Source organism: Callospermophilus lateralis, chromosome 3 (assembly GCF_048772815.1).
Source record: "Callospermophilus lateralis isolate mCalLat2 chromosome 3, mCalLat2.hap1, whole genome shotgun sequence".
NCBI classification, from domain to species: Eukaryota; Metazoa; Chordata; class Mammalia; order Rodentia; family Sciuridae; genus Callospermophilus; species Callospermophilus lateralis.
This window is the reverse complement of record NC_135307.1, coordinates 176,222,496-176,248,383: the sequence shown is the minus strand read 5'-3', so window position 1 is coordinate 176,248,383 and position 25,888 is coordinate 176,222,496. Positions and strand designations below refer to the sequence as shown.

Sequence of the window (25,888 nt, the reverse complement as noted above, 5' to 3'; positions counted from 1 at the left end):
ATTTTTATCATCATTGTATCTTTAGCATTGAGAATGGTACCTGGCATGTATTGCATACTTAAATATTTGTTGAATGAATGAATGAAATCATCAGTCTTTCGGGAGCTGAGAGTATGCTTTTACCAAATATTCAAGTAGGTTATGTAGTGTGGTGTGGTAATGAAGAGCCCTGCTTTTAGAATCTGATTGCCTGGGCACACTCTGGCTGTAGGTATAGTCTTAAGCAAGTTACTTAACATCTCTGTGCTTTAATTCCTCTTTTGTAAATGGAGGTAATAGAACCTATTTCATGGTGGTTTTGAGGGGATTAATTGAATTAATAATGCAAAGTGCTTAGAACAGTGCCTGGTATGTAACAATATTTCTGCAAGTTTTAGCTACTGCAGAATTCAGGAAGCTCCAAATTCTCTTTAGTTTCAGTAATTAACCTGTAGAATATTATTTTCTCACAAAAAATAGCATATTGTATTTAATGATTTACTCCTTGGGTTTTTTTTTTTTTCTCCCAACAATATATCTTGGAGATCTTTCCACATAGCAGCACAGACAGCATCCTTATTCTTGCTCACTGCATTTCTTTTTTTTTTTTTCTTTTCTGTTTATTACATTTCATCTTTATGGATTTGATCAGTACCTATTGGTGGGCCTCTGGATGAAAACAGTATGGAGTGAATACCTTGTACCATTTTTTTAATATTTATTTTTTAGTTGTAGTTGGACACAATAAGTAGCTTTATTCTATTTATTTATTTATTTATTTATATGTGGTGCTGAGGATTGAACCTAGGGCCTCACTAGGCAGAGTGCTCTACCACTGAGCCACAACCCCAGCCCTGTCCTTTTGTTTTTGACAGGTGTATCTTTCAGATCACTATCTAAGTGGAATCATTTTGTTAGTGGTATATGTAATTGATATTTTTTAAAAAATGTTTTTTAGTTATAGTTGGACACAATATCTTTATTTTTTATTTTTATATTTTTAGTTGTAGTTGGACACAAATCCCTTATTTTATTTATTTATTTTTATGTGGTGCTGAGGATCGAACCCAGGGTCTCGAATATGCGAGGCAAGTGCTCTATCGCTGAGCCACAACCCAAGCCCCTGTAATTGATGTTTTGATATATATTACCTAATTGCTGGCATTAACACCGATTTGCACTACCACCAACAATTAAACGAGAGTGCCTGTTTTCTCCATAACCTTGCCAAGACAATACATTATCAAATTTTTGCTAACTTGATGAATGAAAAGTGTTTTTTTTTTGGAGGGGGGGAGGTTCTGGACTGATGGTGGTACTAGGGAATGAACTCAGGGCATCATGCATGCAAGTACTTTGCCATTGAGCTATACCCCCTAGCCCTGCCTCTGTGCTGAAAGCTACATTTTATTATGTTAAGGAAGCACTTATATACTAATTTATTTGACGTTTTAAAAATATGATTATTAGAGTGGGGATATAGCTCTGTTGGTAGAGTGTGTGCCTCTCGAATGCAGAAGACCCTGGGTTCTAATCCCCAACACCACAAAAAAAAAAAAATCAGCAATGTTTCTTGAATTTTTTCAAATTACAATAACTATGGAGAGGATCATATAACTTCTCCCCTTAATTTCCTAATAACAAGTCTTCCTTAAACTTGCAGAACAGTCTTCACTTTATTATGATGCATTATCTTTTTTAAAAAATATTTTTTAGTTGTCATTGAATCTTTTTTATTATTTATTTATTTATATGTGGCGCTGAGGATTGAACCAGGACCTCATGCATGCCAGGCAAGTGTTCTACCACGGAGCCACAACTCCAGCCTTCATGATACATTATGTTTTAATGTACTGTCAGGATCTATTTAAAGTTTGATTTAGAATCTTGTGTCACTGTAAAAAGGGTTGGTTTGTAGCTCTCTGCCTGCAAATTTATTTTTTTAAAAATTGCTCTGGTCTGGACATGGTGGCTCATGCCTATAAGTAATCCCAGTGATTTGGGAGTCTGAGTCATAAGGATTGCAAGTAAGAGACCAGCCTAACCAATTTAGTGAGATCCTAAGCAACTTAGCCAGCTCCTGTCTCAAAATAAAAAATAAAAAGGACTGGGGATGTGGCTCAGTATTTAAGCACCCCTAGCTGCTTAAATTTCCAGTACACACACACACACACACACACACACACGTTATATATATCTGGAACAGTTTCAGATCATTAGACTTATATGTTCTTCAAAGGGTTAATTGTATTTTGTATTAAATTTGTATGTGGTTCATGGGGGTTTAGCATATTTACATATCAATAAAAGTTTGAGCAAAGTTATCTCAGTGAGCCCTTTTATTTCCTCTGTTTCTGTTTCTTGCCATTTTACATATTTGAATTTTCTCCCTTTTTAAGTTAACTAGATGTTTAACTTTTTTTTACTTTTTCTCCCAGTGATTGATTTCTATTTTATCTATATTGATTTTTTGAATTTTGCTTTCTTTCATTTCACTTCATTGCTTTTTTTTTATAACTTTGAATCAGGTATTTAAGTCATTTATTTTCCTTCTTTTTATTCCCAATAAAGGTCTTTTTTTTCTTTTATTGATTTTATTTTTCTTAAATACACAACAGCAGTGGAATGCATTACAATTCTTATTACACATATAGAGTACAGTTTTTCATCTTTGTATATAAAGTATGTTCACGCCAATTTATGCCTTTATACATGTATTTTGGGTTTTTTTGCATTACAATTCTTAATACACATATGTACCACAATTTTTCATATCTTTGTTTTGTATGTAAAGTATGTTGACACCCAATTCAAGCCTTCATACATGTACTTTGTATAATGATGTCCATCACATTCCACCATCCTTGCTAATCCCCTGCCCCCTCCCTTTCCCTCCCACCCCAATTCATTGAATCCTCCCATGCTCTCCCTCCCTACCCCACTATGAGTCAACCTCCTTATATCATAGAAAACATTTCTGCATTTTTTTTTTTTTGAGATTGGCTAACTTCACTTAGCATTATCTTCTCCAGTGCCATCCATTTACCTGCAAATGCCATGATTTTGTTCTTTTTTAATGCTGGGTAAAATTCTATTGTGTATATAAGCCATTGTGTGTGTGTGTGTGTGTGTGTGTGTACATATACTTTTTTTTTTATCCATTTATCCACTGAAGGATATCTAAGTTGGTTCCACAGTTTAGCTGTTGTGAACTGTGCTGCTGTAAACATTGATGTGGCTGTGTCCCTGTAGTATGCTGGTTTTAAGTACTTTGGGTATAGTCCGAGAAGAGGAATAGCTGGGTCAAATGGTGGTTCCATTCCCAGATTTCCAAGGAATCTCCATACTGCTTTCCAAATTGGCTGTACCAATTTGCAGTCCCACCAGCAATGTATGAGTGTACCTTTTTCCCCACATCCTTGCCAACACTTGTTGTTTGTCTTCATAATAGCTGCCATTCTGACTGGAGTAAGATGATATCTTAGAGTAGTTTTGATTTGCATTTCTCTGATTGCTAGAGATGATGAGCATTTTTTCATATATTTGTTGATTGATTGTATATCCTCTTATTGAAAAGTGTCTGTTCAGGTCCTTGGCCCATTTGTTGATTGGGTTTTTATTTTTTTGGTATTTAGCTTTTTGACTTCTTTATAAACCCTAGAGATTAGTGCTCTATCTGATGTGTGACGGGTAAAAATTTGCTCCCGGGATGTAGGCTCTCTGTTCACATCACAGATTGTTTCTTTTGCTGAGAATAAACTTTTTAGTTTGATTCCATCCCATTTATTGATTCTTGGTTTTAATTCTTATGCTATAGGAGTCTTATTAAGGAAGTTGGGGCCTAATCCCACATGTTGAAGATTAGGGCCTACTTTTTCTTTTTTAGATGCAGAGTCTCTGGTTTAATACCTGGGTCCTTGATCCATTTTGAGTTTTGTGCATGGTGAGAGATAGGGGTTTAATTTCATTTTGTTGCATATGGATTTCCTGTTTTCTCAGTACCATTTGTTGAAGATGCTATCTTTTCTCCAGTGCATGTTTTTGACACCTTTGTCTAATGTAAGATAATTGTAATTTTGTGGGTTAGTCTGTATGCCCTCTATTCTGTTCCATTGGTCTACCAGTCTGTTTTGGTGCCAGTATCATGCTCTTTTTGTTACTATTGCTCTGTAGTATAGTTTAAGGTCTGGTATAGCGATACCACCTGCTTCACTCTTCCTGTTTAGGATTGCTTTAGCTATTCTGGGTCTCTTATTTCATGACTGCTTTTTCTATTTCTATGAGGAATGCCATTGGGATTTTGATTGGAATTGCATTAAATCTGTATAGTGCTTTTGGTAGTATGGTCATTTTGATAATATTAATTCTGCCTATCCAAGAGCAAGGTAGATCTTTCCATCTTCTAAGGTCTTCTTTGATTTCTTTCTTTAGGGTTCTGTAGTTTTATTGTATAGATCTTTCAACTCTTTTATTAAGTTGATTCCCAAGTATCTTATTTTTTTTTTTTTGAGGATATTGTGAATGGGGTAGTTTTCCTCATTTCCTTCTTAGAGGATTTGTCACTGATATAAGAAATGCCTTTGATTTATGGGTATTGATTTTATATCCTGCTACTTTGCTGAATTCACTTACTAGTTCTGTGAGTTTTCTGGTGGAGTTTTTTGGGTCTTCTAGGTATAGAATCATATCGTCAGCAAATAGAGCTAATTTAAGTTCTTTTCCTATACGAATCCCTTTAATTTCTTTCATCTGTCAAATTGCTCTGGCCAGTGTTTCAAGAACTCTGTTGAATAGGTGAAAGAGGGCATCCCTGTCTTGTTCCAGATTTTAGAGGAAATGCCTTCAATATTTCTCCATTTAGAATGATGTTGGCCTGAGGCTTAGCGTAGATAGCCTTTATGATGTTGAGATATGTTCCTGTTATCCCTAGTTTTTCTAGTGTTTTGAACGTAAAGGGATGCTGTATTTTGTCAAATGCTTTTTCTGCATCTATTGAGATGATCATATGATTCTTTAAGTCTATTGATGTGATGAATTACATTTATTGATTTCCATATGTTGAACCAACCTTGCTTCCCTGGGATGAATCCCACTTGATCATAGTGTACAATCTTTTTGATATGTTTTTGTATTCGATTTGCCAGAATTAATTTATTGAAAATTTTTGCATCTATGTTCATTAGAGATATTGGTCTGAAGTTTTCTTTCTTTGAAGTATCTTTGTCTGGTTTTGCAATCAGGGTGATATTGGCCTCAGAATGAGTTTGGAAGTGCTTCCTCTTTTTCTGTTTCCTGAAATAAATTGAAGAGTATTGGTATTAGTTCTTCTTTAAATGTCTTGTAGAATTCAGCTGTGTATCCATCCGGTCCTGGACTCTTCTTGGTTGGTAATCTTTTAATGGCTTCTATTTCCTCACTTGATATTGGTCTGTTTAAGTTGGGTGTATCTTCCTGACTCAATCTGGGCAGATCATATGACTTAATAAATTTGTCTATGCTTTCTTTCAGTTCACTTTATTGCTTTTTTTATAACTTTGAGTCAGGTATTTAAGTCACTTATTTTCCTTTTTTTTCTCCAATAAAGGTATTTTTTTAAAATGTTTTTAGTTGTAGATAGACAAATGCCTTTATTTTATTTATTTATTTTTATGCGATGCAGGGGATTGAACCCAGTGCCTCACACATGCTAGGCAAATGCTCTATCACTGAGTTACAGCCCCCCAGTAAAGGTGTTTTATGGCTATGAATTTTCTTCACTGAACTGGCTATATTCTTAGGTTTCTATGTGTAGTATTTCCTTATGGTTTTCTAGAAATTGGCAGTTCTGATTTGTAATTTTTAAAACCTAAGTCCAAAGTTTTGCTGTTGTTTTACAATGGAAAAGACCTTTATTTCTTGATTTTATTTTGAATTTATAATTTCAGTGCATTATCATCAGAGTATTTGATTATCCTATTGTTGGTTTTTAGGTTAAGATTTTCTTTATGGTCTTACTTTTAAAATTCCTTTTTCTTGAACTAAAAAATAATTACAGGATTTTTTTCTCTAATTATTAATTATTAACTACTAGAACATATATCCATCTAGAATTTGAAGATTTTTAAGGCCAGTGCTTGGGCTGGGGTTGTAGTTTAGTGACAGAGCACTTGCCTGGTACTTGTGAGGCACTGGGTTCTATCCTTGGCACCACATAAAAATAGATAAATAAAATAAATGTATTTGTTTATTTACAACTAAAGAAATAAATAAAATTTAAAAAAGAAAAAAGAAAGTCAGTACATACAGTAATGTAAAATCATAACACCCAAATTAAAGATGTTATAGACTGATGCTATCTTATTAAAATAGATAATTTTTTCTGAAGTGTGCCAAAATAATACATTTTTAAAAATATTTATTTCTTAGTTGTAGTTGGGCACAATAGCTTTATTTTTTTATATGTGGTGCTGAGAATCGAACCCAGGCCATCGCATGTGCTAGGCAAACGCTCTACCACTGAGCCACAACCCCAGCCCCCAAAATAATACATTTTCTGTGCAGAATTTCTATGCTACTACAAAGAATACTTAACAACTTAAACTGAAGATTTAATGAAAAATACAATGTTTAAATATTATGGATATACATGGGGGAAAAATTACATCTGTATTCATGAAGTTTAAAAACTAACTTTGAAGTTTTGTTCAAAGATATGGGTTTTTTATCTAGTGTATATATAACTGTTTTGGTTTTGGCTCCCAGTATCTGCAATCAATGTGGTATGGTGTTAATTCATTTTAATTTGACAGATTTAGGAAAGAAGATACAGGGTGGGCTCTAAGGCCTCTTGATTCTTAAATGAAGCCGGTATTAAATTCCTGAGTTTTGCTTCCACATTCTGAATGCTTACTGATGAGTGTTTTAAGATCTCAGAAAAAGATATTTATTGGAGACTCAATGAAAATTATTGTACCATTCTCTAAAGATGCCAAAATACTGTTATTTTATTTTTCTTTTCTTTCTCTTTCTTCCTCTCTGTCTTGTTTTTTAGAATTCTGATTTGGCTGTTGTCTTGAAATATAAGCCCTAAAAATGCCAACTTGTTTGGACTTAGAAGATGACCTGAATAAATGATAAAAATTAAGAAAGACATTTTGGTGAGTAAAATGTTATATAGGATAATAGATAAAAGGCCCAAAGTAATGTTTATTCTTTTGGTTTTTCAGGTATTGCCTTTCTTTATAGAGAAACTGTCTAAAATGCATTTTTTATTTTTAGAACCACTGAATAAAATGCAAATGCCATTCTTCTGTTTGTATTTATTTTGAAATTATTTTATTTTTTCTGGTCTGGGGATTAAACCCAGAACCCACAGCATGCTAGGCAAGCATTCTACCACTGAGCCATATCCCCAGCCTTCATTCTTCTGTTTTTAAGTAGGGTTTCTACAATAAACTTTTTAAATGTAGTTTCTCACCCTTTTATAAAGAATCACCTCGGATTTCACAGTAAATAATAACTGATGATTAAAATCTATCTTGATTAAAACTATAATAGATTTCAAACAAATATCTCTGATTTAAAATAGGATATATTTTTAATTCTCATTTGGGAGACTGAACTGGTAGGATCAGTTTAACCCAGGAGTTTAAGACCAGCCTTGAAAACAGTGCGACCCCTGTTTCAAAAAAACAAACAAAAAAAGAAAATAAATATATGTACGTGGAAAGTTGCAGACTAAACACAACCTATGATTTAATGCTGTTTAGATTGGAGTTAAGCTGAAGCCCAGCAGAAATTAGACCATTTTTATCTTGAAACTTATGGTTTCAAGTACAGCATTCATAATAAATTCTTCGAGTCTTCATTTGGATGCTATGTCATAGTCAGTTTAACTGACATGGGAGACTCTTCAGAAATGCTTGCGGAGACTTGACAGATGACCATTTATTCATTTAATAAGTCTCTTAATTTAGAAGAGTTGTTATCTGCTTTTTCCTATAAGAGACTAAATCAGATGTCCTGTAGAAATCCTATACTCTCGATTTATCTGATTATTCCCTCATGGTGCTTTTTAAGTTCTTTCTTTATCTCCTATTAAAGACTTGTTAGATTAAGTTTAAACACTTTTGGCAAGATGCTTTGTAGATAATTCAGTGCACTTAATACTATACATAATTTCTTGTTGTTTCTCTGTAAGTCATGCTAAGGTTGATCATTGCATTCAGATGGCAACAGTCATGTCTTTACATTGTGGAGTTAGAGTTTTCCCTTTGCCAGCAGCGTGTGAATGTTTAGTTCTCTTTCAGTTTTTCATGTAATGTGTTATCCTTATTCATGATCCATTCTTGTATAAACATAATTGATTCCCTGGCGATTCCTTCATCAACTGGAGCTATTAGGTAGCTCTAAAATTGTTTTTATTGCTAAGTTAAAATAAATATTATGAATGCCTTTTAAATTTTTCCTAAATATCACATGTGTTCTTAAATTCTTTATGAAAGATTAAAAGAGCCTGAGTAAAAAATGAAATTATTAGGTAATCTGAAAGTTTATTATGTGGATGAAAGCTGGTGGTCATTCTTAGCAAACCCAGACAATAACATATGCCTTCTTGTGACAGATGTCATAATGAGCAAATGATTCTCATGAAGCAGTCACCTACAGTTTGTTTTCTCTTTCCAAGAGCAGTTAACTGAATTACATTTCACTGAAAAGTTGTTCAGTTATTTTGATAGTAAATCCTTCATCGAGGGTTGGATTTTAAGTGGATATTATCTCAGTGACCACATTATCTAGAAGTTTCCTTAAAAATTGAAGGGGAAGTCAACAGTTTTTCATAGATTGTTTCAGTTTTCTTATTTTTATAATTACCTGTATACTGTTTTGGTATTGTTGAACTGGTTATTCCTGAATTGGTGTATCTGTGTCTGCCAGTCAAGGATTTTCCAAGTTGGGATATACAGCCTTTATGGAACAATCAGCAGCCTCATTAGATGACTGTCAAAGTCAGACTTTTTAATTGGTCTCCCTCTTTCCAGCTAAAGATTCTTTTGGAAAATTTTCTTAAATTTTTAGTTATTTTCTTGGCAATTCCAACGTTGGAACAACTGCTAAGAAACTAACTTTTTAGACAGTTTCAGCCATCAGTCTTTGCTGCCAAGCTGCAGTTTTTAAGCCCTAAAAATCTTCATTAGCGGGGCTGGGGATGATGTGGCTCAAGTGGTAGCGCGCTTGCCTGGCATGTGTGTGGCCCGAGTTCGATCCTCAGCACCACATACAAACAAAGATGTTGTGTCCGCCAAAAACTAAAAAAAAAGAAAAGAAATATTAAAAATTTCTCTCTCTCTCTCTCTCTCTCAAAAAAAACTTCCTTCATTAGCTTCATTTATTTACCTTTAATCTAAAGTTTGTTAGAATTTGTAAAGTGCTTTTAAATAAAGAGTGGTAGTTTTTATATAGGTATTTTCTGAATGCTGTTGTTTCTTAACCACACCACACAGTTCTGTTCTGACAGTAACAATACAAGAAAAGGAAATAATTACTAGATTATAAGGTGCTTTGCTCAAATGTACAAGTATTTTTTGCCTATTTGCTTAAACAACAGAAAAGTTTTTCCCCAAATATTGCTTAGGCTTTTGTTTTAATTTTTTTTTTAAAGTTGTCAATGGACCTTTATTTTATTTATATATATGTGATGCTGAGAATTGAACCCAGTGCTTCACACATGCTGGGCAAGTGCTGTACCACTGAGCTATAACCCTAGCTGCCCTTAGGTTGGCTTTTTTTTTTTTTTTTTTAATATTTTTTTTAGTTGTAGATGGATACACAATATCTTTATTTATTTTTATGTGGTGCTGAGGATGAAACCCAGTGCCCCACACATGCAAGGCAGGTGCTTTACCACTGAGCTATAGCTACAGCCCCTAGGTTGGTTTTTAAAAAACTTTTGCTTTTGAAGTTTAATCACTGTTTAATAAAGAAGAGTTAAGCAAGGTTTTTTAAATACTTTATCCTCTTTAATACATGTAGTATACAAATAACAACATAGTTTGACATTTCTTTCTTTTTTATTTTCAGTAATGGGCATCAAATTCATGAGTGCTCTACCACTGAGCTATTCCCAGCCCTTTTTATTTTTTATTTTGATACAGGGTCTTGCTAAGTTGCCTAGATTGGCCTTGACTTTACATTCTCCTCCCTCAGCTTCCCCAGTAGCTGGGGGTATAGGTATGTGCTATTGACTTCAAGGTTTTCTTTTGTTATTGTTATTGTTTTGGTTTTTTGGTGGTACTGGGGTTAAATGCTGGATGCCCTGCTAATAAGCTACATCACCAGTCCCCTCCCTCTTTTATGCGGTGCTAGGGATTGAACCCAGGGCCTCATGCAGGCTGGGCAAGCACTTTGCCACTGAGTTATATGCTCAGCCCCCCAGTCCTTATTTATTTATTTATTTTCAAAAAAAATTGTTCTAAGTTTAATTTTTAAACATTTTGCTTTTTTAAATTTTTTTGCAGGACTAGAAATTAAACCTTGAGCACTCTACCACTGAGCTATAACCCTACCCCTTTAATTTTTTTTTTTTTTTGACACCTCATCTCACTAAGTTACTCAGGTTGGCATCAAGCTTTCAATCCTCCTGCCTCAGCCTACTAAGTAGTTGAGATTACAGATATCTATAGGCATATACCACCTCAATCTGCATTTCTTAATGACTTTCAGCATACTTGGGAAATAGGAAATTTATATGTGATCCTACCAATTTAATACAATCACTGTTTACATTTTAGGGTATTTTCAGTTTTTTTTTCTTATTTATTTTATTTAAAAGTTATATTTTAGTAAGGAATTTTTTAACTAGAAAATTGGTGTGAGATTCTTATATACCCATGCTCCTCTTGCATAACGCAAATGCTGATGATTAATATTTATTCATTCACTTTGGTTAAAAATGGGATCTTCAATCCCAAAGCTAATAGAGGAAATTGCCATATGTGATTTTTAATACGCATACTGGTCAGCAACAAAACTGAAAATAGCAAAAAATGTAACTTCTTTAAATCTAAAAGTTAAAAGGTAATTTAGGTCTGTCCAGGACATATTTGTTGCTTCTATAAACATGTACTAACCACTTGTGCTCCTTTAATAAAAGCATTTAAAGATTTATTTTGTTGTTTCTGAATTATTACTTTCAGCCAAATCACTATTAATAAACCTTTAAGAGTTGTTTAAAACAATTTTTTTAGGAACTCCAGTGGTGCAATCTGTTAGCACTTGGTACTTCAAAAAAAACAGTCTTTGTAAAAGAATTCAGGAGTTTCAGTAATCACCCATATGCTTTCAGTTGGGTCTAGTTGTACTTTGCGGGTTGGAGAGAGAAGAGGGCTTTAGAAAGAAACCTTGGCTCCTCTAAGGCTTTCTTTGGCATAGGAGCAACAGGAGTCTTTGGGGGCCACTTGTTCTATGTGGTCAACCAAAGGCTTATAAAAAAAGATTCTCAGAAAGTTTGTCTTTAATCCTTTGTACACTCCTCCTAATGTTCCAGATTTACAAAAAGGTAGCAATGCAGCATTATAAAAGGGAAATTTAAAGACTTGTTTATTTTTTTATTTCTGTTACTTCAAAGAACGAATTGTTTTAGCCAGGTGTGGTGCACACACCTATAATCCTATTTACTTGGGAGGCTGAAGCAGGATGATCAAGACTAGTCTGGGCAACTTAGTAAGACCCTGTCTCAATTAAAAATAAAAAGCACTGGAAATGTAGAGGTAGATATGTATAGTCCCCCTGGGTTCAATTCCCAACACTGGGGAAAAAAACAGAAAAATAATGAATAATTTTAGGATATCTTAATTAAACAGTTTAAGCTTTTCTTTAATTTCTTAATTTTATTATACTATAAGACTGTCCTTATCATTTATCAAATAAATTACAGTTTTCACTAAACTATGAATTGTACATTGTAGAATATATAATTATGCTATGTAATACTCTTCTCTTATCCTTTCTCTTTTTCAAGGTTTTCTTATTGTCTACTTGGCATATGCTTCAGGAATAATATTCACCATGGTTTTGGACGACCTTCCTAACTTAGAAGACATCTATACTTCCTTGTGTTCATCAACAGTGGAAGACTCAGAGATGGAGTTTGACTCTGGACTAGAAGATGATGACACAAAAAGTGACAGTATTTTGGAGGATTCCACAATTTTTATGGCCTTCAAAGGAAATATAGATGATAAAGATTTCCAATGGAAATTAGATGCAATATTGAAGAATGTGCCCAATTTGTTACACATGGGTAATTTGTTTTAATGATTGTTTCCTTCTTTCCCTTCCATGGTGTTTTGAGTTTTACAAAGAAAGTTTTGCTAAACTAAGTTGAAAGGCTAATTTTAAGTACAAAATTAGGAATTTAGGAGTTTTTAAAAAGCAGAAATGCTGTTGTTTCTTTTAGTGATAGCACTGACTTTCAAGACCCAAATTTATTTATTGTTTTTAATGCTTTGATCTGTTTCTTTACTATAAGTTGACAGGTTTAAACTGGATCTTTAAGGTCCTTTAAAGCTTAAAAAAATCCAGTATTCTCTGAATCTACTTTAAGTACTTAAAACATACTTATATTTTAGATTAGAGATCACTGACAGCTTGTTGGATCCAGCCTTCAGACATGTGTTGTATAGCCCACTTTAGTTTTTTGTTTGTTTGTTTGCTTGCTTTGTTTTTTTAATTTTGTTTGTAGTGTTTGAGTTTATCACCAGTGCTTTAGAAATTGAGATACATTACATTGGAACCAATTTATCATTAAAAATGAGAAGGTCGGGTAACATTGAGGTCTTCCCATTTCCCAGATGGTGTTAAGTAGCAGCTGCTGCCAAGGGCACTTTGCCTCTCCACAGTTCCCATCTGGCCTCTTTACACATTTTGATAACTTGTCTGGGTCTAGTGGGCATTGTGTTTTTGAAACTTTGTTTATATGTTCACCATCTTTTCTAGTCAGCACCATTATCTAATCCCACCAGAGTGGAAAGCCTTTTCTCACAAATCCTAATTTGGTCATGTGCTAATTAGATTTTTCAGGTTTGGGGTGTTTTTCTTTGAGATTTGATGTTTGGAGAAAAGCCCTAGTTTTTTGGGGGGCTTTTTTACTGTCTTGTACAAAGCTCTTTTTTTTTTTTTTTTTTTTAAAGAGAGAGTGAGAGAGGAGAGAGAAAGAGAGAGAGAGAATTTTAATATTTATTTTTTAGTTTTCGGCGGACACAACGTCTTTGCTTGTATGTGGTGCTGAGAATCGAACCCGGGCCGCACGCATGCCAGGCGAGCGCGCTACCACTTGAGCCACATCCCCAGCCCCTTGTACAAAGCTCTTGATAGTTAAGGATTACTTAGCACATATAAGAGAATTTCATGTACTGAAATTGCCATTATTATCATCATTATAAGAATAATCATAATCACAGTCATACTATATGATATTATAAAGGCCTACCTAGACCTTTGTCTAGCAATTTGTCTAGCAATTGTTCATTGCTCTTAATTACCATTTTTGGTTGTTTATAAATTGCTCAGTTATTATCAAATCTAAATTTACAGTTCTGCCAGATTATATTCTTGGTTTAAAAAATATTTTAAGGCCGGGTGTGTGGTGCACGTCTGTGACTCCAGCAGCTCCAGAGGCTGAGGCAGGAGGATCACAAGTTCAAGGCCATCCTCAGCAAATTAGGCATTATTATTGGGTTTTAGTTATTGTGAATAATGCTGCAGTGAACATGGGTGTAATATGTCTTTTCAAGACCCTGCTTTCATTCAGTTCTTTGGGCAGTATACTCAGTATACCATTTGTATGTTTTCTTTGGAGAAATGTCTATTCAAATCCTTAAGCCCCCCACTTTTAAATTTTTTTTTATTGTAGATGGTCACAATAGTTTTATTTTAGTTTTATGTGGTGCTGAGGATTGAACCCAGTGCCTTCCACTTGTGAGGCAAGCACTTGACCACCAAGCTACCATCCCAGGCCCCTCATCTTTTTTTTCTTTGCTTATTTTTTGTTGTTGTTGAGTTTTAGGCTTTTTCTGTGTATTCTGAACTCAGTCTTTTATTATATGATTTATAATTCTTCCCATCTGTTATTGCCTTTTTACTCATTGGTATCATTTAATACTCAAAATTTTTGTGAAGTTCAGTTTTTTCCTCTTTTTTTTCTTTTTTCTTTGGCCTTTAGTGTCATATCCAAAAAATCACTACAATCTAGTGTTGTGAAGCTATTGCCATGTATATTTTCTTCTAAGGGATTTAGGTCTTTTTTCCATTTTGAGTTTATTTTTACATACACTGTTTTGCATTTTGTATCTTCTTTTGAGAATATGTCCTGAAGTTTACATTGACTTTTTAGAAATACTGTTATTCTGAAATGTAATGCTTTTCTATCTTAATTGAAGCTTAGTTGTCAAATTTGTGTTGCTTTTTTCCCCCACTCAATTTTGTGTGCTTCAATATAGAAACTCTACTCTTTAGTTTTAAGTACAAAAAAATTATACATCAAAGACATAAAGAATCAAGACTTAAGCTCTCCTTAAATTAAAGCACTTATAGACATTGGAAGAATTCTTTGTTTGGCATCTATGAATACCTTGCATGTAGGTGCTCAATGAATATTTTAAGTTTTATATTAAAATTTCAGTATTTAATTTGGAGAGAGAAAAATTGCTTAACATTTTGAAAAATGTTAAATCTACTCTTTTTCCTTTTTAGTGTATTTCTTTATATAAATTTAGTAGATTATAGTTGCAGATTCCTTAATATTCTGTCGTTAGCATGTGTGGCACCCAATATTTTTAGAAAATTTCACTTGAAATTTGAGGCTTCCATGTTCTCAGGTTTTAAGTTCATATGCTTTAGGGTGAGTCCAGAAGTAGACATTACTTGATTTTTTTTTTTAACTTGATTATTTTAAACTTATCTCTCTCTTCTCTCCTATGTTCCTTACTTCATCTTATTCCTTTCTATTTATTCAGTACTTATAGTATGTCAGGTATTGTACTGGGTTTTTTGTATTTATTATCTCATGCGATACAATTGTATGAATTCGTTTTTTTCCTAGATTTAGAAAAGAGAAAATTACATTTCAGAAAGGTTAGATAGCTTGTTACTGGTCACCCAGGTGCCAAATGGCAAAGTTGGAATTAGATTTGAAGTCCACTTAATGCCAAAGCATTAGATGATTTAATCTCAGAAGTTCCAAGGTGGTACCCTGCCTTTTTCTTCTCTTTTCTTTCTTTCTTTTTTTTTGCTTGTTTGCTTGCTTTTTAGTTCCACATCTTCTATTGCCTGAAAAATCACTAATATATTATTATTTTTCTTTACAATAAAGAATCCAGCAAGCTAAAGGTACAGAAGGTGGAACCCTGGAACAGTGTGCGTGTGACATTCAACATCCCCCGAGAAGCAGCGGAGCGACTACGGATCCTGGCACAGAGCAACAACCAGCAGCTTCGGGATCTGGGGATTCTCTCCGTTCAGATTGAAGGTCTCTTACTTTGTCATGTGCCCATCTGGACCAAAACATAACAACAGTAGAATATAGCATGATTTCTAGTGCTGCTTTGTCTATTCCCGTGCTCTTATGTTTCAGAATGCCAAGTAGCAGCTCATGGCAGCACCTTAGTATAAAGAGACACCAAGGTTATTTCTTGGACCCAATGTTCTTCAGCATCTGTGCCCTCAGACTTCCATTTGTTAAATTTTGGCCATCAGTCTCAGACTTTGGGGTTTTTGTTTTTGTTTTGGTGTCTTTGTTTGTGTTTTGGTATTGAAGATTGAACCCAGGGGCACTTTACCATTGCGCTACATCCCCAACCCTATTTTAAATTTTGTATTTTGACATAGGATTTCACTAAGTTGCTTAGGGTCTTGCTAAATTGGTGAGGCTGGCTTTGAACTTGCAATCCTCCTGCTTTAGCCTCCCTATCACTGGTATTACAGGCAATTACTACCATGTCTGGCGTTCAGCTTTTGGTATTACTGGTACCCTAACTAGGAACTGATTTGTCTTTTAAAGAATATCTATTTTTATTTGCTTCCTTCTGCCAAAACTTTAATGCTTTCTTTATTCATCTAACAGATTAGGAGGTCCTAAACAGTCCTTTTGTAGCAATGTCCATTTTTCAGATATTTTTACTGGAATGACCCTTTTCAAAATAAAAATACGCTCAACACAAACACCTGCTTATTCACCCAGCTTAAAACCCTACTATTGCTTGCTGTTGTTCAAAGAATGAAGACCAAACTCTTTTTTTTTTTTATTAACTACACATGACATTACAATGATCTTGACAGTTCATACATTTGAATCAAATGGGGTATAATTTCTCATTTTTCTGATTGTACAGATTGCAGAATCACACTGGTCATAGAGTCACCTATATACATACAGCAATCATAATGTCTATTTTATTCTGCTGCCCTTTCTATCTCCCCTTCCCCTCCCCTCCCATCACTTCTCTCTATCCAATCTAATGTGACACACTTTTTTTTCTTTTTCTCCTTACATGTATTCTGTATAACGATGAGGGTCTCCTTCCATCTTCCGTGCAATTCCCCTTCTCCCTCCTTTTCCCTCCCACCTCTCTTCCCTATTTAGTGGTAATTTTCTCATGCTCTTCCTCCCTATCCCATTTTGAGTCACCCCCCCTTATATCAGAGAAGACATTCAGCATTTGTTTTTTAGGGATTGGCTAACTTCACTTAGCATAATCTGCTCTAATGCCATCCATTTCCCTGCAAATGCTATGATCTTGTTATTTTTTAATCCATTCATCTATTGAAGGGCATCTAGGTTGGTTCCACAATCTAGCTATTGTGAATTGTGCTGCTATAAACATTAATGTGGCTGTGTCCCTGTAGTATGCTCTTTTTAGGTCTTTTGGGTGTAGTCCAAGAAGGGGAATAGCTGGGTCAAATGGTGGTTCCATTCCCAGCTTTCCAAGGAATCTCCATACTGCTTTCCAAAAATTGGCTGCACCAATTTGCAGTCCCACCAGCAATGTATGAGTGTACCTTTTTCCCCCCCCCGCATCCTCGCCAGCACTTATTGTTGTTTGACTTCATAATGGCTACCATTCTTATTGGAGTGGATGGTATCTTAAGAGTAATTTTAATTTGCATTTCTCTGATTGCTAGAGATGGTGAGCATTTTTTCATGTATTTGTTGATTGATTGTATATCCTCTTCTGAGAAGTGTCTGTTCAGGTCCTTGGCCCATTTGTTGATTGGGTTATTTGTTTTTTTGTTTGTTTGTTTAACTTTTTGAGTTCTTTGTATATTCTAGAGATTAGAGCTCTATCTGATGTTTGAGGGGTAAAAATTTGTTCCCAGGATGTGGGCTCCCTATTCACCTCACATATTATTTCTCTTGCTGAGAAAAAACTTTTTAGTTTGAATTCGTCCCTTTTTTTTTTTTTTTTTTTTTAGAAAAACAGCTGCAGGTAACTTCAAGCTCATCCATTTTACATTTAATCAAAGGATCTCTCCTATTTTTTTTTAAGAGAGAGAGAGAGAGAGAGAGAGAGAGAGAATTTTTTAATATTTTTTTTTTTTAGTTTTTTTTTTTTCGGTGGACACAACATCTTTGTTTATATGTGGTGCTGAGGATCGAACCTGGGCCGAACGCATGCCAGGCGAGCGCACTACCGCTTGAGCCATCCCCAGCCCCCCATTTGTTGATTCTTGGTTTTAACTCTTGTGTTATAGGTGTCTTATTAAGGAATTTGGGGCCTGTCCCCACGTGATGAAGATTAGGGCCAACTTTATCTTCTATTAGACGCAGAGTCTCTGATTTGATTCCTAGCTCCTTGATCCATTTTGAGTTGACTTTTGTGCATGGTGAGAGAAAGGGATTCAATTTCATTTTGTTGCATATGGATTTCCAGTTCTCCCAGCACCATTTGTTGAAGATGCTATCCTTTCTCCATTGCATGCTTTTAGCACCTTTGTCTAATATAATGTAGTTTTAATTTTGTGGATTTGTCTCTGTGTCCTCTATTCTGTACCATTGGGAAAACCAAACTTTTTACCGTGATCTCAAGCCTTACATGGTCTGGCCTCTACCTTTCTCCTCTAGTTTTATCTTGGTTAACACTTTCTTGTTCTGTTTCTTTTTAAAAATTTTTTTGGTACTGGGGATTGAACCCAGGGGCACTTACCCACTCAGTCACATCCCCAGCCTTTTTTTTTAATTTTATTTAGAGACAGGATATCCCTAAGTTGCTTAGGGCCTTGCTAATTTGCTGAGTCTGACTTTGAACTCAAAATCCTCCTGCCTCAGCCTCCCAAGCTGCTGGGATTACAGGTGTGTTCAAAGGAGCTTATGATTTTAGTAAGGGAGACAAACCTGTGATAAATATATGTTGAGAGCACATATATTTGTTGAGAGCACATTTTTTCTTTTGGGAGCCAAATAAGCTAGAACCCTTTCTTCTCTTCCTGTGTTGATGCAAACAAGATGGCAACTGGTGATTCCAGTCTTTTCTTTCACTTGTGGGCCAAGCCCCACTGACCCTGTGGTTCACTTAGAACCTAAATGTTCATTAAAATCTCAGCAGCTGAAAACATCATCAGTAGGAGAAAAACATATTTTGTACAGTCTAGGATGCTGTGCTCCTAGAGGCATAATGCCAACCAAGATTATTTAGAGATGGTTATTTGTAAATTGAGAGATGAGATCAATTTTATTATATGATAAATGAGGAAATAGTGGATTAAGCAATAACCATTTTATTATGAAAGATGATTTTGAATTATCTGAAAGGATCCAGAAAAATAAAATCAATTCACAATAGTCTTTAGGATAAAGTGTTGAATAAAGTAGATGTCAAATAATGATTGGATAAAATGACAGTATTTAGGCTATTTATACGTTAAGGAACATATAAGTGATTTTAAGGAACATATAACTGATTTTTAGAAAACCTTCATGGAGAGCTGGGGCTGGGGCTCAGCGGTAACGCACTTGCTTAGCATGTGTGAGGCACTGGGTTCGATTCTCAGCATTGCATACAAATAAATAAAATAAAGGTCTATCAACAACTTAAAAAATAATTTAAAAAAAAGAAAGAAAAGAAAACCTTCATGGTGGTGCATACCTGTTATCCTAGCAACTTGGGAGGCTGAGGCAAGAGGATCACAAGTTTGAGGTCAGCCTCAGCAGCTTAGCGAAAACTTGCCTCAAAATAAAAAGGACTGGGATATAGCTCAGTGGTAAAGTGCCCCTGCGTTCAGTTCTTACTACTGAGAAAAATAATGAAACAAAACCCAAAAAATTCTTAAGTCCATTACCTATGTATCTTGAAACGCCTGTTTTTTTTTCTTTTTCTTTTTTTTAATATTTTGGGTTTTTAGCTATAGTTGGATACAATATCTTTATTTTTTATTTTTATGTGGTGCTGAGGATTGAACCCAGAGCCCTGCACGTGCCAGGCGAGCACTTTACTGCTGAGCCAGAACCCCAGCCTCCAGTTTCTTTTCTTAATAAGATCTACTTCCTACAAAGATAAAATGCCAGTTCCCTTTTAATATTTTAGCCATGAATTAAAGCATAAGTACTAAAAAGGAATCAAAATAGATAATATATATTTAAGAAATTATAAAATTTATAAATAATAACAATTATCATAATATAGAAAGAGTTTTGGGGGGATTTTTTTGCTTTTTTTGTTTTTTGCTACTGGGGATTGAACCCAGGGGCACTATACCACTGAGCTAAATTCCTAATCCCCACTGCCACACCCCACCCCCCTTTTTTTAAAATGAGACAAGGTCTCATTATTGCTGAGGCTGGCCTTGCAGTCCTCCTGCCTAAGCCTCCCAAGTTGCTGGGACCACAAGTATGCACCACCACGTGCAGCTAGAGTTCTTAACTTTTAGGCTGCCCATGTGGTCTCGTTTTCTCTTTCTATACTCCTGGGAATTGAGACAGGTATGAAGGTTGTGACAGAAGCAATTGCTTTTATGAACCTGGTAATGGGGTGATAACTTTGTGAGTTTTAAGGGGAAGTGTTGATACTTTCTTGGTGTCTGCTGCAAGGATGGAGAGAGAAGTTGTTTCTTTGACATTCCATTCTCATTGAAGAATATTCCTTCTTCCCTTCCTTTTTTGAGAATTGGCCAGGGTGTTGAGGAGATATGTTTTTTCTGAGAACATTTTGTGACTCTTCCTATAAATTCATGGTGATCTAAAGCAAGAGTCTGCAGATTTTTTCTGTAAAGATCCAGGAGTAAATATTTTTGATTTTGCAGGCTATAAGCTTTCTGTCACGAGTATTCAACTCTGCCATTGTTGAGCAAGCACAGCCATAGGTAATGGGTAAATGAATGAACCTGATTGTGTTTCAGTAACACTTCATTTAAATAAACAGGAAGTAAGCTGGATTTGCCCATTGGATATAATTTGTGAACCACAAATTGGCAAGTTTTGGGGAGCCAGTAGTTGTTTCTACGTCTATTTCTTTTACATCAGTTAACAAATGGGGAAATGATAGCAGTATAATGTAGAAATTGTGTTTATTCATATGTGATTTAAGAAAATTAAGAATGAGAATTTATGTTCAGGTACCTTCTCCAGACATGCATCTCCAACCTTACATGGTTTTTAGTTTATGACAGGTTATACTTCCTTTTATGCCGACCTTAATGGTAATCTCAGTGGCTCAGAGAATCCCTGTATCTATATTATCCAGCACCTCTTATCAGGCATTTCCATTCCATTGTTTTTGAGGATTTTGCTCTCTCCAATTATTGTTTAATAAAAGCACTTTGGTTACAAAACGTTATTATAGGTTTTGAGTTTGCCCCAACTCTGTTTTTCACATAAAACCTGTTATTATCAACATGAAATTTCATAAAAATTACAGAAATGCATTTTTCAAATGGAAAGGTATCTATGCATCTTGCCAGGTTGTGATAAGCTGATTATTCAACATGATAATAGCTAATGAGCATCTAGCAGGTACCCAGCACTGTTCTATGTATAAAGGATATCATTAAAGTGAATATATAATTCATCTAAATTAGGATACTTTTGTTTTGTTTTGTTTTTGTTTTTTATACTAGAGGTTTAACCCAAGAGTGCTGTACCACTGAGCTACATACCAAACCCTGTTTATTTTTTATTTTGAGCCAGGGTCTTGCTGAGTTGCTATGGCTCACCTCAAACTTGCAATACTCCTGCTTCAGCCTCCCAAGTTGCTGGAATTACAGGCATGTACCACCATACCTGGCTAAATTAGGCCACTTTTGAGAGTGAAAGTGGATGATGGAATTATACTGAAACAACAGATTTAAAGAACTAGAGCAGACATATTATTGTTGTATAGTAGCAGGGAAGTTGACTAGAAACCAAATAAATAAATTAGTAATTTCATGGGATATCTGAAGAAATAACAAAATGTTCTGATATGGATGATCTAACCTTGAGTAAGATAAGTAGAGGAGGCCTTTTTGGACCTGTGACACTTAAGATCACATGAAAATTTAAAAACTGACTATATGAAGAATTCAGAGAATTCTCAATAAAAAAAATCTCAGCAAATCGAATACAAAACCTATCAAAAAGATAGTGCACTATGATCAAGTGGGATTTATCCCAGGGCTGCAAGGTTGGGTCAACATATGGAAATCAACATCAATAGACTTAAAGATAAGAATGATCATCACAATAGATGTAAATAAAGCATTTGACAAAATACAGCACCCCTTTATGTTCAAAATACTAGAAAAACTAGGGATAACAGGAACATATCTCAACATTGTAAAGCTATATGCTAAGCCCCAGGCCAACATCATTCTAAATGGAGAAAAATTGAAAGCATTCCCTCTAAAAACTAGAACAAGACAGAGATGCCCTCTTTCACTACTTCTATTTAACATAGTTCTTGAAACACTGGCCAGAGCAATTAGACGAAAGAAACTAAAGGGATATGGATAGGAAAGGAAGAACTCAAATACAGCACTATTTGCTGACAATATGATTCTATACCTAGAAGACCCAAGAATTCCACCAGAAAACTTCTAGAACTAGTAAATGAATTCAGCAAAGTAGCAGGATATAAAATCAACATCCCAAAATCAAAGGCATTTCTGTATATCGGTGACAAATCCTCTGAGAAGGAAAACTACCCCATTTACAATAATCTTAAAAAAATAAAATACTTGGGAATCAACAAAAGAGGTAAAAGACCTCTACAACAAAAACTACAAACCGCTAAAGAAAGAAATCAAAGAAGACATTAGAAGGTGGAAAGATCTACCTTGCTCTTAGATAGGCAGAATTAATATTGTCAAAATGACCATACTACCAAAAGCACTATGCAAGTTAATGCAATTCTAAACAAAATCCCAATGGCATTCCTCATAGAAATAGAAAAAGCAGTCATAAAATTCATCTGGAAAAATAAGAGACCCAGAATAGCTAATTCTCTTCTTGCTACGTCTTTAGCAAGAAGAGAAAAGCAGGTGGCATCACTATACCAGACCTTAAACTGTACTACAGAGTAATAGTAACAAAAATAGCCTGGTATTGGCACCAAAATAGACTTGTAGATCAGTGGTACAGAATAGAGGACCCAGAGACAAACCCACATAATTACACTTATCTTATATTAGGCAATGGTGCCAAAAACATACATTGGAGAAAAGATAGCCTCTTCAACAAATGGTGCTGGGAAAACTGTAAATCCATATGCAACAAAATGAAATTAATCCCGTCTCTCGCCATGCACAAACTCAGCTCCAAGTGCAGCAAGGACCTAGGAATTAAACCAGAGACACTGCGACTAATAGAAGAAAAAGTAGGTCCAAATCTCCATCATGTTGGATTAGGCCCCAACTTCCTTAATATACTCCTATAGCACAAGAATTAAAATCAAGAAACAATAAATGGGATGGATTCAAACTAAAAAGCTTCTTATCAGCAAAAGAAACAATCAGTGGGGTGAATAGAGACCTACATTTTGGGAGCAAAGTTTTACCACACACACATCAGATAGAGGACTAATCTCTAGGATATATAAAGGACTCAAAATCTTAACACCAAAAAAACTAATAATCAATAACTGGGCCGAGGAACTGAACAGACACATTCCAGAAGATGATATACAATCAGTCAACAAATATATGAAAAAATGTTCAACATCTCTAGGAATTAGAGAATTGCAAATCAAAACTACTCTTAAGATTTCATCTCAAGTCAGAATGGCAGCTATTAAGAGTATAAACAACAACAAGTGTTGGTGAGGGTGTGGAGAAAAGGGCACACTCATACATTGCTGGGGGGATTGTAAATTGGTGCAGCCAATATGGAAAGCTGTGTGGAAATTCCTGGAAAGCTGGGAATGGAACCACCATTTGACCCAGCCATCCCACTCTATACCCAAAGGACTTAAAAACAGCTACAAGGACATAGCCACATCAATGTTTATAGCAGCACAATTCACAATAGCTAAACTATGGAAGCAACCTAGATGCCCTTCAGTAGATGAATGGATAAAGAAAATGTCATATATATACACAATGTAATATTATTCAGCATTTAAAGAGAATAAAATTGTGGCATTTGCAGATAAATGGATGGCTTTGGAGAAGGTAATGCTAAGTGAAGTTAGCCAATCCCAAAAAAACAAATGCCAAATGTTTTCTCTGATATAACGATGTTGATTCATGATGGGGTTGGCAGGGAGCATTGGAGATTAGACAAACATTAGATAGAGTAAAGGGGTGAGAGGGGAAGGGAAGGGGCATGGATGTAGGAAAGACTGGAATGAGATGCACATCATTACCCTAAGTACACGTATGAAGACATGAATGGTGTAACTCTACTTTGTGTACAACCAGAGATATGAAAAATTGCTCTCTATATGTGTAATATGAATTATAATGCATTCTGCTGTCATATATAACAAAATTAGAATAAATTAAAAAATAAAAAAGTTCAGAGAAATGTTCTGAGCAGAGGAAACAATATTTGTGTACAAGGGCCCTTGAGGTGAGAAGCAGATTTGTGTGCCTTTAAAAAGCTAAAAATTGACCCGGTCTGAGTCCTTATTACTGAAGGAGAAAATAGTGTAAAGTGAGGTTAGAGAGGCAGAGGAGGGCTGAATTTGGCTGTGTAACATGTGGCACAAGCCATCTGTGGCTGTTGAGCACTAAAAATGTGGCTTGTCCAAACTGACATGGGCTATAAGTTCAAAATTCATATTTCTTTTGAAGACTTAATGCCCCTCAATGTAAAATATTTCAGTAATTTTTCTTCTTAGTTGTAGATAGACACAGTATCTTTATTTATTTTTTATGTGGTACTGAGGATCAAACCCAAGGCCTTGTGTGTGAGGTAAGCCCTCTACCACTGAGGTACAACCACAGCCCTATTTCAGTAATTTTTATACTATTATATGTTGAAATAATAATCTCTTGGATATATTAGATTAAATAAAATGCTATAGTTTTATTTTCATCTGCTGCTTTTTACTAGGCTTCTAAAAATTTTTGAATTACTTGTATAGCTAGTATTTCTTTTGAACAGCATTAGGCTAGATAAGTTGAAGTTTTATATATCTTATTAAGATGTTTGACTTTTATTTTTACAACAGTGGGAAATAGTAGAGCGGTTTTAAGAAGTGACATGATCTTATTTTTTTTTAATATTTATTTTTTAGTTATCAGCGAACACAACATCTTTGTTTGTATGTGGTACTGAGGATCGAACCGGGGCCGCACGCATGCCAGGGGAGCACACTACCGATTGAGCCACATCCCTAGCCCTGTGACATGATCTTATATCATTTTAAGAGCTCTTTGCTCAGATTATCTTAGCAAGTTTGATATAGTCCCTTCTCATTGGTGAAAACCCTTAAGATCTTTCTCTTACTGTAGACAGTATAGGCAAATCAGAGCATCTTGTAACCCCCAGTGGTAGGATGTTGTTTCCGATGACCAGCCAGTCTCGCTGATTAAAGTACACATGGAGGGGCTGTGTCGTGACTCAGCAGTAGAATGCTTGCCTAGCATGTGTGAGGCCCTTCGATCCTCAACACTACGTAAAAATATAAAAATAAAGGTATTGTGTCCAACTACAATTGAAAAAAAAAAGTGCACATGGAAAGGTAACTTACATCGGTGGGACAGCAGAAACTGTTGTGTCCTCATTAGCTTTCTGCCTTATCATCCAACTATAAACCAAGACCCCGGGGTATGGAAGGACTTGGGGAATGCAGACTTTCAACTCCTCAACTACTGGCTAACTTATTTTAACTGTCTGTAGGTGGTATTGTCTTCCAAGGTAATCATAGTCAAAATTGTGGATAAAGTGCAAGAAATATTCTGAAACTTGTTTCCAGAGACCTTTTTAATCATTGGACCAAGTAAGATTTAAGTTTAGGGTCTACTTAATTGGAACACTTCTAGTGATTATCTATACAGGGACTAGGGATGTAACTCATTTGTAGAACACATGCTTAGCATATACAAGGCCCTGGATTCAATCATCAGCACTGTCCCCCACCCCTACCCCCCAAATTGAAAATGCTGATTCTATCATTAGATGTTATGGAGGTAGGTTAATACCAGGCTAACTACTCTTCATTGCATGAATTTCTCTGCTGGAAATCTTTTTATGTTGCAATTATTAAAAGGAAATTGGTATTTTGCTCACAAGTATTACAGTGTCCCTACACCATCGTATTTTCTTTGACCATTAAACTTTCTCTTATTTCTACCTTCTGATTTTAAATTCCCAAAAGAATAGGATTTTGAGAGTTCATGAGAATATTTTCTGCCTTGCACATGCGCGTACACACACAGTGATCTGACTAAAAATAATTATTCAGAGTTCTAAACTCTGTTGACACTATGCATCATTAATGATTGTCCATTTACCCTTTTT

General features: G+C 35.1%; 1 protein-coding gene across 6 annotated transcripts in view; it reads left to right on the top strand.

Moving 5' to 3' along the window:
- The window catches only part of Ncoa6 (nuclear receptor coactivator 6), a 91,510-nt gene that overhangs the window by 21,065 nt on the left and 44,557 nt on the right, over positions 1–25,888 (top strand). For all 6 annotated transcript variants that reach the window (XM_076851725.1, XM_076851724.1, XM_076851728.1 and 3 more), the window contains 3 exons: positions 7,010–7,115; positions 11,978–12,259; positions 15,329–15,484. In XM_076851725.1, the coding sequence (XP_076707840.1) occupies positions 12,025–12,259; positions 15,329–15,484 (391 nt within the window). In that variant the 5' untranslated portion in view covers positions 7,010–7,115; positions 11,978–12,024. The remainder of the gene's footprint in view (positions 1–7,009; positions 7,116–11,977; positions 12,260–15,328; positions 15,485–25,888) is intronic.